We start from the raw sequence: 18,010 nt of genomic DNA, 5'->3' as shown, positions 1-18,010 counted from the left end.
CTCAGGAAACCAAAGATGTTGGCAAAGATGCAGAGAAAGGGGAACCCTCCTATATTGTTGGTGGGAATGAAAGCTAGTGTAGCCACTCTGGAAAACAGTATGGAGGTTCCTCAAAAAGTTGAAAAGTAGAGCTACCCTATGATCCAGCAATTGCACTACTGGGTATTTGCCCTAAAGATACAAATGTAGTGATCCAAAGGGGCACCTGCACCACAATGTTTACAGTGGTAATGTCCACAATAACCAAACCATGGAAAGAGCCCAGATATCTATAAAAAAAAAAAAAGCAGTATGTATATACAATGGAATGCTACTCAGCCATCAAACAAAACAAAACAAAACAAAACAAAACAAAAAAGGGGCGCCTGGGTGGCTCAGTGGGTTAAAGCCTCTGCCTTCGGTTCGGGTCATGATACTAGGGTCTTGGAATGATCGAGCCCTGCATCAAGCTTCTCTGCTCAGCAGGGAGCCTGCTTCCTCCTCTCTCTATCTCTGCCTGCCTCTCTGCCAACTTGTGATCTCTATATGTCAAATAAATAAATAAAATCTTTAAAAAAATGAAATCTTTCCATTTGCAAGGATGTGGATGAAACTAGAAGGTATTATGCTAACTGAAATAATCAGACAGTTATTATATGATCTCACTCATAATGTGGAATATAAGAAATAAAACAGAGGAGCATAGGGAAAGAGAGGCAAAAATAAAACAAGATGAAATCAGAGAGAGAGATAAACCATAAAAGACTCTTTAGGAAACAAACTGAGGGTTGCTGGAGGAGAGGTGGGTGGAGAATGGGGTAACTGGGTGATGGACATTAAGGAAGGCATGTGATGTAGTAAACACTGGGTATTATATAATACTGATGAATCACTGGCCTCTACCTCTGAAACCAATAATACGTTATATGTTAATCAATTGAATTTGTTAAAAAAATAAAAACTCAATAAAAAGAGATTAGGACACAGACATGCATAGGGAGAAGACCATGTGAAGACACAAGGAGAGAGATGCATCTACAAGCCAAGGAGAAAGCCCAAGAAGAAATCAACCCTGCTGACAATTTAACCTGAGATTTCTAGCCTCAGGATTGCAAGAGATTAAATTTCTGTTACTTTTAAGCTACTCAGTCTGTGATACTTTGTTTTGGCAGCCCTAGCAAACTAATCATATGCAGGTATGCAATTATATATAGGTAAGATAATTGGTATAATTGAGAGGTAAGAAGAATGACACAAAAACATTTTTTGCCTCATTTAATTATTTAGAAACTAGATAAAATTAGATATTTAGATAATTTTAAAACCTAAAGGAAGCATACAGATCATGCTATAAGGAATATGAAATCACAAAAATGGAAGATCCATAAATTACTTGGGTTTGAGGACTATAGATGGTTGATCTAATAAATTATCAATTGATATGAAAGTTACATAGTTATAAATATAGAAATTTATCTACCATACCATTGTAAAAAAGTTTTTATAGATCATAAATAACACAATCTAAACTAACAAAAATATTTCATGCTTAGTATTATTAATGAAAAAAGTTTGATTCCAGGAAATTAACAAATCCCAACTATAGTTGCCAGGAGGTAGTGAGTTGGGTGCACCAGTCACCAGGGAAGGTGGAATGTGAGAATGGAGCAGATGTCTAGCTGTTCCCTGGATGCTGAGCAGAGTTCTTTGGCTCTTGGACCTCTCTGAGATAGGGAAAGGGAAGGTAGAAGGTCTGCCTGGCATCCCTAGATCATGGAAGAGGAAAGGCTAGAAGATTACAAATTGAGTCAGACTATGTGGAACCCAAAGCCGCCTAATACTTTGGAAAATTGATAATGGAAAGTCAAGTAGAGGTTCAGGACCTAAATGAAGACCTCTATCTAGATCTAGTAATCAGGTTCACATCACAGTATCATTGCTATTTGGCAACCCTTATTGGGCTTAAAAGTGCTTAAGAGAAGCTTGAATTAGAGTTTATCTTTTAAACCTACATTGGAAATCTACATTTCTGAAGGAACTCGCTCAAAAGAAGATTTCAATAAGCAAACAAATGACTAAAAATGAATGATAGCTGTATTGGAGACTCCTAATTTATTAGAAATCAAGAAACAGTGGGTCCAAAAACACACAAAAACCCCCAAAACAAACAAAAAAAGAAATAGTGGGTCCTCCAATGGATTAGTAACTCTTTGAAAAGAAACCAAACTGTGATTGTTATATTATATTTGTTGACTACTCTTCTTAAAATGCAAGGGGCTCATGTTTAACAGTAGGTGATTTGCATCTCACCAACATTTTAGTATAAAATTATAAGTAGCACCAATTTCATTCAGTGTAAAACAATCACGGGATTTATAACACTTGAGAAGGGAAAGAAAAATATTTTGCCATTATTATGTTTGAGTTTTTCTGACACAGATTTTGAGAAAACTTCTTTTAAATAAAGACTACTGGCCCCTAGAGTATTCCATTTATATTGTTACTCTATAAAATAAAATAAAAATTAAAAAAAACAAAATTAAAACTAGAAATGACTCCTAAAAACAATTACATGCCAATAAAAGAAAAAAGTTTCTGTTCATTATTTAAAACATGTCATATTAGACAAAATATTGCATGCTGATTTACAGATGAATTATGAAAAGTGTTGTCAAATGTCCTTATAATTGGGGCACTTTAGTATTTCTTCCGGCAGTGTAAAGGAATTTTCTGACTCCTAGTCTGTTTCAGCTAAAACAGAATGTACCAAACTGCAGGAGAAGCTGAGAGGCAACAGATGCAGAAAACATGATACTTCTCTCCACATACTTTATCCATCATTTTCTCTGACTCAGCGTGACTGAAGAAAGCTGATGTCCATTTTTTGCTTTCATTCTGAATTCTGAGTTCCAAAACTGTCAATGATGATAGTGCATTGTGTAATTCTACTTCCTGATTTTTCATGTTAATATTGATGAGAAACTCTGAAGTGTTCTCTTGTGGGCTTAAAGACGGAGAGGGAGAGTAAGAGTAGGCAACCCAATGGGAAGGTATTTGAATTACAAGGAAAGTTGTGTGATTGATTTTAGAACCTGTGGTGGTGGGAGGTAAAATGTACATATACAACACGGACAAATAGATATCAAGTGTTGGAATCCACTTGGAAGAAAAGGAAAATTTGGGCACAACATGTAGCTTCGAGAGGAGTGCAAATACATCATAAAGAAACTGGTGTCATACACATTTCTCATCCAGTGGAAATGATCTTTATAAGATAGCTATTGCCCTCAGCAGAAGCTGACGCGTAAGCATGATTTCAGTTGCCATGTTTTTATACTCAATGAGAAATACGTGACTTATTTTCAAACTATGGTTCGGATGTTTAAAAGGAGAGATAGTTTGTGTGTGTGTTTTTTTTAAAGATTTTATTTATTTGAGAGAGAGAGACACAGCAAGAGAAGGAAGGCAAATAGAGGGAGTAGGAGAGGGAGAAGCAGGCTTCCTGCTGAGCAGCGAGCCTGATGCAGGGTTTGATCCAGGGCCCTGGGATCATGATGAGCTGAAGGCAGATGCTTAACAACTGAGCCACCCAGGAGCCCCCTGGACCTCACTCTTAATCTGTGGGAAACAAAATGGATGAGTTGGAATCATCACTAACCGAATGCTGTATTTGCCACAAAATCTCTCAGCTGTACCTAACTATAGGGGGATGATAGGAAGAGCAAATTCCCCATCCTCTCCCCACATTATAAGTATATTAATCCTTAGACAAAAGAATGCAAATAAGAAGTAGTCAAATAATATTTTATAAGACTGAAAGGATCTACAGAAATCTCAATTTATAAATTTCAATACTATATCTAAAATGTATTGCTGCATTGGCTTGTTAATTTAAAGGCATATCTTACCACTAAATTGTTTGTACTATAGTACATTAGAATGCAAATATATTTTCTATAAATTAACTTTCATATTTACCAAAAAGCTTTGTGAAATCTGTAAATATGCCCAAGGTAGGTACTTTCAATAGAAGCCTATTTTCTACTTGACAATGTGTCTGTCCCTACTAGGGGAGTTATGCACCATTATTTTTTACTTTTAACTTCTATGCTCTTTCCAGCTGAATACAATTATATCTGATTATTTTTTTTTAAATGAAGTCTGCTTAATATTTTGAGGATAGTTTTTCTCCTCCTAGTACATACAGGTATCCCCACCACCAGCACAACAGACATAGCATAATCCAAAGACAAGAGGCTGCATATGTCCTTTTTAAGTATGTAAGTGTGTGTTATCTCACAATGTGGAGGTAAATGTAACTGTTGTAATTTGATTTTCCACGGATCTTGCCCAGAGACAAAGTGCTTTTTCTTGACAATTCTTTATTTTTATTATATAAAGATTAAATATGCATTTCTAGATTCTGTATCAGTCTCTCTTTGCCTTTTTTAAGTTTTGTTAGAGAAGGTCAACTGTTCTGGGAAAGAGTAACTCTGGGATGTTGTTAAGATTGTTTCTGAGCCTTCAAAGTTGGGTGTAAGGCCATGGGCTAATGAGAACTGACCCAGATAATGCTACCAGCTAAGTGTCTCTACAGCCAGCTAGCTGGTCTTTCCACTTGAAATTTCAACATCTTTAATATTGCTTAATTAAGCTAGAAAAGAAAATATTTGACTATGTTTAGTGGGTTAATTCTAGTTTTATATTCTGCTATTGCAATTTATCCTGCTATCAGCTTTCTATGTATCTGTAGCACTGAATAAGAAATATAACTAGATTTTTTAATATTTTAAGGCTATATTTTAAGCCTGTGCTCAACTATACTTAGTTCATAAAGAAGAATACATATTACTACTTAGCCAAATCCATTCTATTCTTTCCAAATAGAAAGAAGTAGATACAGCTGCATTTTGCAGGTATTTTGATGGTTCTAATCATAGATTTGAGATAATTTAAGGCCTGGAGTAAAACACGTTTCATTTGTATTTCAAGTCCTAATCCTCAGTTACAAGCACAAAACTGCAAAAGAAATTCCTAATCAGATTTCTAACATAATATTTCAGATATAGTGACAAGAAACAAATACATTTCTTGAATTAGTTATTGAACCTTCAGAATTTCTAATAGAAAATACAAACTCTTTGCTTTCAAAAATATTAATTTTGGACCTGAAAAATGATATGGGACTACAAACACCTTCATAAGTAACCTCATAAGATAAGCATTCATATTCATGTCTTTTAAGATATTTGTTTTTACATAGCTATCTAGTTTCTCTTTGTGCCCATCCTAATTATTTTACAAAAGAAAATATTTTTAATATTTAAATAAATAATACATATATACTTATAACATTTCACAGCTAATCTCTAGAAAAGTCCCCTGTAGCAAAAGGTATATATCTCAGAGAGACTTCCACATTTGCAAAGGTATTAAATGTGTTAGTTCGCTAAGGCTGCCACAGAAAAATACCACAGAGTGAGTGGCTAAAACAACAGAAATTTATTTTCTTATAGTTTTGGAGGCTTTGAGTCTAAGATCAATAGGTCAGCAGGGATGGTTTCCCTTGAAGCCTCTCTTTGGCTCCCTTCTTGCTATGTCTTCAGATAGTTTTTCCTCCGTGCATGTGCATCCCTGATGCCTCTTTGTGGGTCCACATTTTCTCTTCTTATAAGAATGCCAGTCAGATTGGTGTAGGGCCCACCCTAACGGCCTATTTTTACTTAATCACCTCTTTAAAGGCCCTGATTCCACATACAGTCACTTCTGATGTTTCAACTTTGAAGTATGACTTTTGGGGAACACAATTCAGCCCACAATAGTAAGTGACAGAACAAGAACACAAATGTAGGTTTGATTTGAAGGTCTCTTGTCTGTATGGGTGTGCGTGTCTGTGTGTGTATGTGTGCCTGTGTGTGTGTGGTATGTTAAAGAAAGTCCATCACAGTCTCTCTATGACAGCAAACATTTTATATTCTTCATGGAGAACAGCTGACCGTGAATGGAAATGAGAAAATATGAGCCAGAGTATCTCAGCTTTGAGAATATTAAGTAGGAGAATGTAATGCAAAATAGCAAGGGATTCTGGGGAAGATAGTAACAATGGTGTTATGGTTTTAGAATCTCCTGAAATTTTCCTGTAAGTGCAGGTAGAACAACTATAACAGCACAGTCAAGACCTGACATACAACATCTATAACAAAAGTAAACGATAAACTACCCACAGAAACTACCAAAATTGAAGCAGGCAGGTACAAACTACTGACAGTTCTAAGACCCACATATCACTAGCATCTGTATGAGGGAAAGCAGGGTGGCAGGGAAAAGGCAACCAGAGGTCTGATGGGTTTGTGAAATAAGAACCTCAAAACCACAAGGAGTACTTATTGAAAAGTGCAGCAGGTCAACATGAGCACAGCAGCCAAAATTGTGAGGAGGATCACAACAAAACCTGGAGTTACTGGAGCACTCTGGACTCTGCAAACACTTAAAACTTACAGTGACAAGAGCTTACACTGATGAGAAACTGCTGGGAGTATAAACCAAATTGAAGAAGAAAGGATCAATATGAATAAAGAAAAGTGAGGGTACAAATAAAAGTGGGGATATATGCCAAAAGCACCATCCATGAGAAAAAGTTGGATTTCATTAAAATTAAGAATGTCTGCTGTGTAAAATACACTAGTAAGAGAATGAGAAGATAAGTCACAGACTGGGAGAAAATATTTGCAACACAGATATCTGATAAAGGACCGGTATCCAAAATATCCAAAGATCTCTTAAGCTCTCTAAGAAAATGAACCACTCAACTAAAAGATAGGCAAAAGACCTGAGTAGACATATGGCAAATAAGAATATTAAAAGATGTTCCACATCATATGTCATCTGGGAAATGCAAATTAAAACAACCATGTATGTTCATGAAAATACACAGAGGAAATACTAAGTGAAAGAAGCCAATCTGAAAAGTTTACATATTGTGATTACAATACAGCATTCTGGAAAAGGCAAAACTATAGACATATAAAAATCCCCAGGTGCCAGGGGGTGGTGGTGATGAATAGGTGAAGCAGAGGAGATTTTTAGGCCAGTGAAACTATTCTGTATGATAGACATTATAATGGTGAATACATGTTATTATACATTTGTCAAAAACCTATAGAATGTACAGCACAAAGAGTGAATCCCAATGATTCACTATGGATTTTGGTTGAAAATGATGGGTAAATGCCGGTTCAGAGATTGTAACAAACGTGCCAAACTGATTTGGGATGTTGATGGTATATGAGTTTGTATGGGATGGGGCAGGGGTGGAATGTGGAAACCCTGCACTTTTCCATTCAGTTTTGCTGCAAACTTAAAACTGCTCTAGAAAATAAACTTTGTTAAAATATGAAATTAATTTAATTTTAAAATTTTAAAAATAAAATTAGGGAAGAAAAAACTAGGAAATCTCAGACACCAAGTTCATATTTTTGATGCTCTGAGGAAATAATAGAATAAAGGGCCCTGGGTATACGATTTAGAAAAAAAAAAAAACAAAAAACTAAAGCAAATCTATTCTGCAGATTCCATTTCTGGACAAGTTGAGGTAGACTCAATTCTCTATATTCTTCCCACTAAGTACACAAAAAATTCCTAAGTATTATATATTAAATAAACATAAGAAGATTCTAAAGGATGAAGAAAAGATAAACAGAGAAGGGCCTGAGGACCTGAAGAGTGACATGGCAGGGAGTTCCCTGAGTTTATTTTGCCTCCTATATCCTAGACTGGGTGCTAAAGAAGTCAGCAACCCAGAGATACCAATGGGTGCAAAGGAACAAAAGTTCATATGAAGCCTGGTCTTTTGAGTCAAAAAACCAGGATAGGGGCAACCTAGCAAGACAGAAAACTTTAAAGCAATAGCTACCTTTTCCCAGCCAAATACCCTGGAAATTTCTACAGATCCCCATCTCCGTCCTTAACAAAGGGCGAGTGTTGAGCCTGGACTTCAACGCACTGAGCAGTAATAAAGCTCCCACTGAATCCCCACTCAGATGGTGGTGGAAGAGGACTACTGGGAAGCTGGAATTTTTATCACCTTTCAGAATTAACATGGTTCTCCCCGCCAGGGTATCAGTGGAGGTGAGAATAAGGTTCCCCTACCTTTCCCAGCAAAGTTGGTGAGTGAGAAGCCTTAACTCTAATCCCTTCCCGGCAGTAATGAGGCACCCCACCCTTTCCAGAGAGTAAGTGGAGGCTGACTAGAAAACCTAGATTTCCACTCCCAACGTGGCAGTAACAAAGAGGTTCCCTCATATCTCTCCAGTGCAGTAGTAGGGGCAGCCTGCTAGAAAGATTTAAATAAGATCCAAAATGAAAAAAAAAAAAAGAAAAGAAAATATAACAAATAAATAGAAGGTATATAGAGAGAACCAAATGGAAATATTATACCTGAAAATACAAGAACTAAAACAAGAAGCTCAATGGATATTTACAACAGCAGAATGAATATGCAAGAGGCAAGAAATGATCCAATCTGAACAGAGAGAAAATAGACTGAAAAAAACCTCTTCTTAAGGAACAGAATTCATTTCATATAAAAGTATAAAAGAGACTCAGCGGGTGTCCTCCAAAGCAGCTTCTACCTGCAAGCAACCCCCACAGGGACTGGCGCCACTCCAAAATGACTTCTTCCTTGGGAGAGGGGAAGATAACCACACACACTAATTGCTCCCATAGTCCCAGGAGCCAAAACTTACAGCTGGCCACACAGAGAAAATGTCCTGTTGATCAGTTCAACTACAGCCTTCCTGGGGCAGACTGGGGACAGACATCTGGTCTGATTGCTGTTGCCACCCAACCAGAAGCCCATGGCAGCTCCAGACTGACCCCTCAATGGCACAAAGATGAAACTCTGTCGCCCACTGTATCCACAACAAGCAAAGTGGGCCATTGCAGCCAACTGGACTAAAGGCAAACATAGCTCAGCCATAATAGTAGGGTGCAAGCAACACATACAGGACACACCCCTGGATCTGAGAAAGAGGGAGCATTGCACTAAGGGCCACCACAGAACCTCTTTTTCATAAGGCCACGACTTTCAAGATCAGAAGACATAGTTGACTTTTCTAATATACAGAAACAAAGAGAGTTAGACAAAACGAAGAGGAAGAGGAATATGTCACAAAGGAAAGAACAAGACAAAACCACAACAAAATAGCCAAATGAAACAGAGATAAGTAATATGCATGATAAAGAATTCAAAGTAATTGTCATAAATATACTCTTTGGGCAATAGATTTAAATTAGAGCTCAGTAACAATAAGATATTTAGAAATCCTCAAATATCAGGTAAAAATATACTTCTAACAGATCATCTGGAAAGAAGACATCACACAGATAATTAGTAAATGCTTGAAACTGAATGGTAATAAAACACAATATACCAAAATTTGTGGGATATAGCTAATGTTGTCTTTAAAGAGAAATTTTTAGCTGTAATTGTCTATATCAAGAGGAAGAAAGATTTAAATCAGTTACTTAAAGTTTCCAACCCAAGAAACTAGAAAAAAAAAATTAGACCCCAAAATGTCAGGGAAATAATAATGAGACCAGGAAACAATAAATAAGAAATTAGACAAACAGTAGAAAAAAAAGTTGATTCTTTGAAAAGTTTTAAAAATTCATCAACTTAGCAAGACCATAACTTAACAGTTTATTTTGAAATAACAACAACAACAACTTTACCTTGGCCAATTCTGTAATTTTACTAAAACCAGGCTCCCAAGAGGGAGCTGTGAATAGACAATCTTAAATCCACTTTCATGAAGCTGAGACTCTTCAGGGAAGTCTTCTTCAGAAACAGAGCAGTTATTGTATCTTGAATCAGCATTCATGAAGCAGTACCATGGTTTATTGTGGTCAACTCTGGCTGCATCCTTACTTGACAACAATCTCCATTTCAAACAGCTTTCACTCTCACATTGAACCCATACTTTGTTTACATACATACTGTTTTTTGCTGAGGGATCCATTGCAGTGTTACAATATTCTACTATTATCTTACTATCCAATTTTTCTTTTTCCATAAATGCATTTAATCTGGAAAACAAATAAGAAGAAAAGAATAAAGATTCAAGGATATAAGGAAAGTTCAAGCCAAAATCAGAGAAAGAGCTCTTTGAGACCTTTTGCTTATATAATATTGCTTTTTATCCATTAATTCAAGCAGCTTGAAAAAAGCATTTCTCAGAATTTATTATGAAAATTTTAAACATATAAAATGTTAGAATTGTATGATTAAGCTTCCAACTTCTAGCTTCAATAATAACTGTGTGTATAGTAAAAAATAATAAAACCAAAATAAAATAAAAGTAATTAGCAACTTATTTTGCAATAGAAACCTATTTTAAAGAATGACTTCAATATACCACATTCACAAGTTAGCAAAACACTACTATCCAGTGTAAGCACCATTTAAAGAAGCTCTCAATTCATGAGTTAATCATATATTTAGTAACTCACTCATCAAATTCCAGGGTCACCACAAATTGCTTTAGAAATTTGCCAATTTATGCCAATAGCCATAGCTCACAATTTTTTTTACCTGTTAATACTACTCGTATGAATGTATCCACAGAAAATGAACTTCAAAAAACTATCCTACATATACAAAGACCCAACAATATTCACTAAGACACTATTTATCATATCAAGAGTGGACAAATCTAAAAACACAAAGAACTGAATCTACTAAAAGAGAAATAAAATTTTGCTAATAATATTCATGCAAAATTTCTGGTTAATTATATAACTGGTGAGGAAATTTATGAGAAGCATGACTGCAATTTAGATTGCATTTGAAATGACTAGTCCTTTCTTCAATTCTCTGGGCCACTGGACAGTAGCACAAGTTGTTGAGTTTGGACACTGGAGCCAAATTATTTGTGAACTCCTGGCTTTACTGTTCACCAGTTGTCCTTGGGCAAGACATTATTTTGCATTTCACTTCACCTTAGGTGTAAGTGTGTGTGTGTGTGTGTGTGTAGCATTTTTGTTTATTTTCAATCCTAGTGCCATCTTTTAATATACTGCGTAAGAGAGGGATAATATGGAATAGAAGCCAATGATAGGAGACATCTTTTTCTAATTTCAAAGAGAATGATTCTACTATTGGACTATAAAGCCAAATATGTCTATTTTTTGATAGAGACCATTAAAAAGTTGCCAGAAAATTTTTCCCATCAATTACCAGTTTACTATGAGGATTTTTTGTTTATCATGAACCACTGTTGAATTTTATCTACTGCTTTTCTGTATGTGTTGAAGTAAACACAAAGATTGTCTAAGTGTATTAATTGGGTATGTTATAACAATGAATGTATTAATGATAAATCATACTTGCATTCTAGGTAAACTTTACATGATTAAGTGTTATGAGAAATTTTAAACATATATTACTATATTTAGCTTATTAATAGTTATTTAAGATTACACATATATTTATTTATAGATAAGATTGGTCTAATAATTTCAATTCTCTTCTTTTTTGCCTTTGTCTGGTTTTGATATCAAGATTAAAATAGCCTCATAAAATGAAGAACAGAATGTCTCCTTTTTTTTAAAGTTCGCCTAAGGAGGGAATTCCCAATTCTGTCTTATGTTTTTATTTTTAATTTTTTTTTTATTTTGCATGTTTAATTTTTTATTTTTTATAAACATATATTTTTATCCCCAGGGGTACAGGTCTGTGAATCACCAGGTTTACACACTTCACAGCACTCACCAAAGCACATACCCTCCCCAATGTCCATAATCCCACCCCCTTCTCCCAAACCCCCTCCAGCAACCCTCAGTTTGTTTTGTGAGATTAAGAGTCACTTATGGTTTGTCTCCCTCCCAATCCCATCTTGTTTCATTTATTCTTCTCGTACCCACTTAAGCCCCCATGTTGCATCACCACTTCCTCATATCAGGGAGATCATATGATAGTTGTCTTTCTCTGCTTGACTTATTTCGCTAAGCATGATACGCTCTAGTTCCATCCATGTTGTCGCAAATGGCAAGATTTCATTTCTTTTGATGGCTGCATAGTATTCCATTGTGTATATATACCACATCTTCTTGATCCATTCATCTGTTGATGGACATCTAGGTTCTTTCCATAGTTTGGCTATTGTGGACATTGCTGCTATAAACATTCGGGTGCACGTGCCCCTTTGGATCACTACGTTTGTATCTTTAGGGTAAATACCCAGTAGTGCAATTGCTGGGTCATAGGGCAGTTCTATTTTCAACATTTTGAGGAACCTCCCTGCTGTTTTCCAGAGTGGCTGCACCAGCTTGCATTTCCACCAACAGTGTAGGAGGGTTCCCCTTTCTCCACATCCTCACCAGCATCTGTCATTTCCTGACTTGTTTATTTTAGCCATTCTGACTGGTGTGAGGTGATATCGCATTGTGGTTTTGATTTGTACTTCCCTGATGCCGAGTGATATGGAGCACTTTTTCATGTGTCTGTTGGCCATCTGGATGTCTTCTTTGCAGAAATGTCTGTTCATGTCCTCTGCCCATTTCTTGATTGGATTATTTGTTCTTTGGGTGTTGAGTTTGCTAAGTTCTTTATAGATTCTGGACACTAGTCCTTTATCTGATATGTCGTTTGCAAATATCTTCTCCCATTCTGTCAGTTGTCTTTTGATTTTGTTAACTGTAAAGTGTCAGGATATAAAATCAATGCACTGAAATCAGTTGCATTTCTCTACACCAACAGCAAGACAGAAGAAAGAGAAATTAAGGAGTCAATCCCATTTACAATTGCACCCAAAACCATAAGATACCTAGGAATAAACCTAACCAAAGAGGCACAGAATCTATACTCAGAAAACTATAAAGTACTCATGAAAGAAATTGAGGAAGACACAAAGAAATGGAAAAATGTTCCATGCTCCTGGATTGGAAGAATAAATATTGCGAAAATGTCTATGCTACCTAAAGCAATCTACACATTTAATGCAATTCCTATCAAAGTACCATCCATCTTTTTCAAAGAAATGGAACAAATAATTCTAAAATTTATATGGAACCAGAAAAGACCTCGAATAGCCAAAGGGATATTGAAAAAGAAAGCCAACGTTGGTGGCATCACAATTCCGGACTTCAAGCTCTATTACAAAGCTGTCATCATCAAGACAGCATGGTACTGGCACACAAACAGACACATAGATCAATGGAACAGAATAGAGAGCCCAGAAATAGACCCTCAACTCTATGGTCAACTAATCTTCGACAAAGCAGGAAAGAGTGTCCAATGGAAAAAAGACAGCCCCTTCAATAAATGGTGCTGGGAAAATTGGACAGCCACATGCAGAAAAATGAAATTGGACCATTTCCTTACACCACACACGAAAATAGACTCAAAATGGATGAAGGACCTCAATGTGCGAAAGGAATCCATCAAAATCCTTGAGGAGAACACAGGCAGCAACTTCTTCGACCTCAGCCGCAGCAACATCTTCCTAGGAACAACGCCAAAGGCAAGGGAAGCAAGGGCAAAAATGAACTATTGGGATTTCATCAAGATGAAAAGCTTTTGCACAGCAAAGGAACCAATTCTGTCTTATGTTTAAGAATACTATTGTATCTACTATGTTTTTTATTACGTTTCTCTCCTTCACTCTGAAATTTATTTATATCTTCTTTTTCTTCATTTATTTTTTTATTTTCTTCATTTTATTGTCAGTACTTTATTTTATTTATTTGACAGAGAGAGATCACAAGTAGGCAGAGAGGCAGGCAGAGAGAGAGAGAGAGGAGGAAGCAGGCTCCCTGCTGAGCAGAGAGCCCGATGCGGGACTCGATCCCAGGACCCTGAGATCATGACCTGAGCCGAAGGCAGCGGCTTAACCCACTGAGCCACCCAGGCGCCCTATTGTCAGTACTTTTTAAACACAAGCAGAATTTGAGTCTTCCCATTTATTTTTTAGAATTCTATTTAATTAATAGCTGCACTTTATTCTTTCTTTCCTCTTCTCTCTTAGGCATTCTCTGTTGATCTTATCTTTCTTGTCTTTGAGTTGGTGCGTGGTTAATTTATTTTCAGTCTTTTTAAAATTAATTTTAAGGGCATCTGGATGGCTCAGTGGGTTAAAGCCTCTGCCTTCAGCTCAGGTCATGATCCCAGGCTTAGGATCGAGCCCCGCATCAGGCTCTCCACTCAGCGGGGAGCCTGCTTCCTCCCCTCCCTCTGCCTGCCTCTCTGCCTACTTGTGATCTCTGTCAAATAAATAAATAAATCTTAAAAAAAATTAATTTTATTTTATTGTGGTAAAAACACTTAACATAAGGTCTATCCTCATAACAAGTTTTCAAGTGTATAATACAATATTGTTGACCATAGGTACAATATTGTAAAGCAGATCTGTATAACTTATTCATCTTGCTTAATTAGAACTTCATGCCTGCTGATTCATAACTTCCCATCTCCCCTTGAGTCCCATTCACTGATTCTAGGAATTTGAATATTAGATACTATATATAAATAGATTCATCCAGTATTTGTCTTTCTGTAACTGGCTCATTTCACTTAGCATAATGGCCCCAACTTGATCCATATCCAATATTTTGCAGACCTTGGAAGGCTTAGTAATATTTCCTTGTAGGCTTTCTTCATCCATCCATCAACAGAAACTTAAGTTGTTTCCATATCTTGGTTATTGTGAATAGTGCTGTTATGAACATGGGAGGGCTAATTTGTCTTTGCAATCCTGACTTCAGTTCTCTTGGATCCATACCCAGAAGTGAGATTGCTGGATCCTGTGGTAGTTCTATTTTTTATTTTTTGAGGAATCCCCCATACTGTTTTCCATAGTAGCTGTATCATTTTGCATTTCCACTAGCTGTGTACAAGATTCCAATTTCTCCATGTCCCTGCCAACATTTCTTATCCTTTTTTTGATAATAGCCATCTTAAATAGGGTTGAGGTGATATGTAATTATGGTTTTTATTTGCATTTGTGATGATTATTGATGTTGAGGATATTTTCATATATCTGATGGCTGTATTTATGTCTTCTTTGGAAAATGTCTACCTTTGCTTAAATCCTGATTATTACTATTATTTCTGTTAGTTGTAAGATTTCCTTTCATATCTTGGCTTTAACCCCTTATAGAGTATATATTTTGCAAATGTTTCATCCCATTCTATAAGTTGCCTTTTAAATTTGTTGATAGTTTCCTTTTTTGTGCAGAAACATTTTAGTTTTATATAATCTTACCTATTTGGTTTTGGTGTCAGATACAAAAAAATCACTGACGAGACTAATCTCAATGATCTTTTCTTCTGTGTTTTCTTTAAGTGTTTTCAAGTTTCAGGTCCTTAATTTGAATTTTTCATCCTTTTGAGTTGATTTTTATGTATGGTATGAGATAAGGATCCAGTTTTATTCTTTTCCATATGACAGTCCAACTTTTTAATACCATTTATTGAAGATGCTATCTTTTCCCTATTGTGTATTCTTGGTGACTTTGTCAAAAATTAGTTGACCGTATATATGTGGGTTTATTTCTGGGTTCTTTATTCTTTTCCATTGATCTGTGTTTTTATGCCAATACCATACTATTTTGATTACTATGGATTTGAAATATAGTTTGAAATGAGGAGGTAAAATTCCTGCAACTTTGCACTTCTTGCTCAAAACTGCTTTAGCGATTTGGGGTCTTTTATGATTCCATATGAATTTTATGCCTACTTTTTTCTATTTCTGTAAAAAATGCCATTTGAATTTTGATAAAGATTGAATTGAATGTGTGGATCACTTTGTGTACCAGTGATATTTTAAGAATATTAATTCTTTCAATCCATGAACATGAGATATCTTGCCATTTATCTATGTCTTTTTCAGTTCCTTCCAGAAATGTTTTGTAATTTCCATTGTACAGAACTTTTACCTCCTTTATTTATTCTTATGTATTTTATTCCTTTTGATGTAATTAGAAATGGGATTGTAATTTCTTTTTCAGATAGTTTGTTGTTAGTGCATAAAAATGCAATCAGATTTTGATTTTGTAGCCTGCAACTTTACTAAGTTCATTGGAGTCTTTAGGATTTTCTATTAAGATAGTATGTTCTGCAAAGACAATTTTACATTTTCCTTTCTGATATGGATGCCTTTTCTTTTTCTTGCCTAATTGCGCTGGTTACCGTTCCCAGTACTAAGTTGAATAAACGTGATGAGAGCAGACACCTTTGTCTTGTCCCTGATCATAGTATGTTAGTTGTAAACTTGTTATATAAGACCTTTTATTTTTTTGAGATACATTCTTTCTATACCTCATTTATTGAGAGTTATATCAAAGGTTGTTAAATTTTGTAAAATGCTTCCTCTGCATCTAGTGAGATGATAATGTGATTATTTTCTCATTATGTCATGTTTACTGATTTGAATATGTTGAAATACCTATGGATAAATCTAATTTGATCATGATATATAATCCTTTTAATATACTGTTGAATACTATTTAGTATTATTTTGTTGAGAACTTGATACTGACCTGTAATGTTTTTTCTTTTTTTGAAGAGATTTTATTTATTAATCTGATTCACAGAGGAGAGCAAGAGCAAAAGCAGGGGGAGTGACAGGCAGAGGGAAAGGGAGGGAGAGGGAGAAGGAGAAGCAGACATCCTGCTGAGCAGTGAGCCCAATGTGGGACTCGATTCCAGGACCTTGGATCATGAACTGAACGGAAGGCAGATGCTTAACCAACTGAGCCACCCATATACCCTATAATTTTCTTTTTGTATAATGTCCTTACCAGGCTTTGGTATCAGGGTGACGCTGTCCTTGTAAAATGAGTCTTGAAGTGTTCCTTACTCTACAGTTGTTTTGGAAGAGTTTAAGGATTGCCACTAATTCTTTAAATGTTTGGAAGAATTCACCAGTGAAGCCATCTGTAGTTAGCCTTTTCTTTGTTGAAATATTTTTTTAAAAAGATTTTATTTATTTATTTGACAGAGAGAGATCACAAGTAGACGGAGAGGCAGGCAGAGAGAGAGAAAGAGAGAGAGGGAAGCAAGCCCCCTGCTGAGCAGAGAGCCTGATGCGGGACTCGATCCCAGGACCCTGAGATCATGACCTGAGCCGAAGGCAGCGGCTTAACCCACTGAGCCACCCAGGGGCACCTTTGTTGAAAGATTTTGAATACTGATTCAATTGCCTTGCATGTTATTGGTCTGTTCAAATATTCTATTTTTTCTGTAATCTGTTCTTTGTAGATTGTGTCTTTCTAGGAATTTATCTAGTCTAAGTTGTCTGATTTGTTGGCGTATAATTGTCCACATAGTTTCTCGTGGTCATTTGTATTTTTTTGGCATTATTTGTAACATCATTTTCATTTCTAATTTCGAGTTTTCTCTCTTTTACTCTGTTAGGCTAGCTAAAGTTTTGGCAATTTTATCTTTTAAAAAAATCAACTTGTATTTTAACTGATCTTTTCTATTATCTCTCTAGTCTCTATTCATTTATTTCTGCTCTGATCTTTGTTATTTCCTCCTTCTACTGATTCAGGTTTAGTTGTTCTTCCTTTCCTAGTTCCATGTGGTGTAAAGCTAGGTTGTTTGAGATCTTTGTTTTTTTGATGTAGACATTTATTACTATAAACTTCCCTCTTGGAGTTTCTTTTATTGCATCCCATAATTTTAGTGTGTTGATTTGTCTCAGATACTTTTATATTTCTTCTTTAATGTCTTCTTTGACATTCAGAAGGATATTGTTTAATCTCCACATATTTGTGAATTTTCCAGTCTTTCTTGTTACTTTCATGTAATTGTGATCAGCAAAGATGCCTGATGTGATTTTAATCTTTTCATATTTGTTAAGACTTGTTTTGTGACCTAATATATTATTTATCTTAGAGAGCATGCTATGTGTATTCTGCCACTGTTGGAATGTTCTGCATATATGTTAGATATTTTTGGTCTGAAGTGTAGTTTAAGTCTAGTGTTTCCTTGATATTCTGTCTGGATGATCTATCTACTGTTCAAAGTGGG

The 18,010-nt window shown here is 35.7% G+C and overlaps 1 protein-coding gene across 6 annotated transcripts in view; it reads right to left on the bottom strand.

Moving 5' to 3' along the window:
• The window catches only part of ZCWPW2 (zinc finger CW-type and PWWP domain containing 2), a 131,039-nt gene that overhangs the window by 80,983 nt on the left and 32,046 nt on the right, over positions 1 to 18,010 (bottom strand). For all 6 annotated transcript variants that reach the window (XM_013057166.2, XM_045088998.1, XM_013057169.2 and 3 more), the window contains one exon: positions 9,712 to 10,065. In XM_013057166.2, coding sequence (XP_012912620.1) covers positions 9,712 to 10,065 — 354 coding nt within the window. The remainder of the gene's footprint in view (positions 1 to 9,711; positions 10,066 to 18,010) is intronic.

This window comes from Mustela putorius, unplaced genomic scaffold (genome assembly GCF_011764305.1).
Source record: "Mustela putorius furo isolate JIRA1106 unplaced genomic scaffold, ASM1176430v1.1 tig00003834_pilon_pilon_pilon, whole genome shotgun sequence".
NCBI classification, from domain to species: Eukaryota; Metazoa; Chordata; class Mammalia; order Carnivora; family Mustelidae; genus Mustela; species Mustela putorius.
Note: the sequence above shows the minus strand (reverse complement) of the source record. Positions and strands in the feature narration are given on the sequence as shown.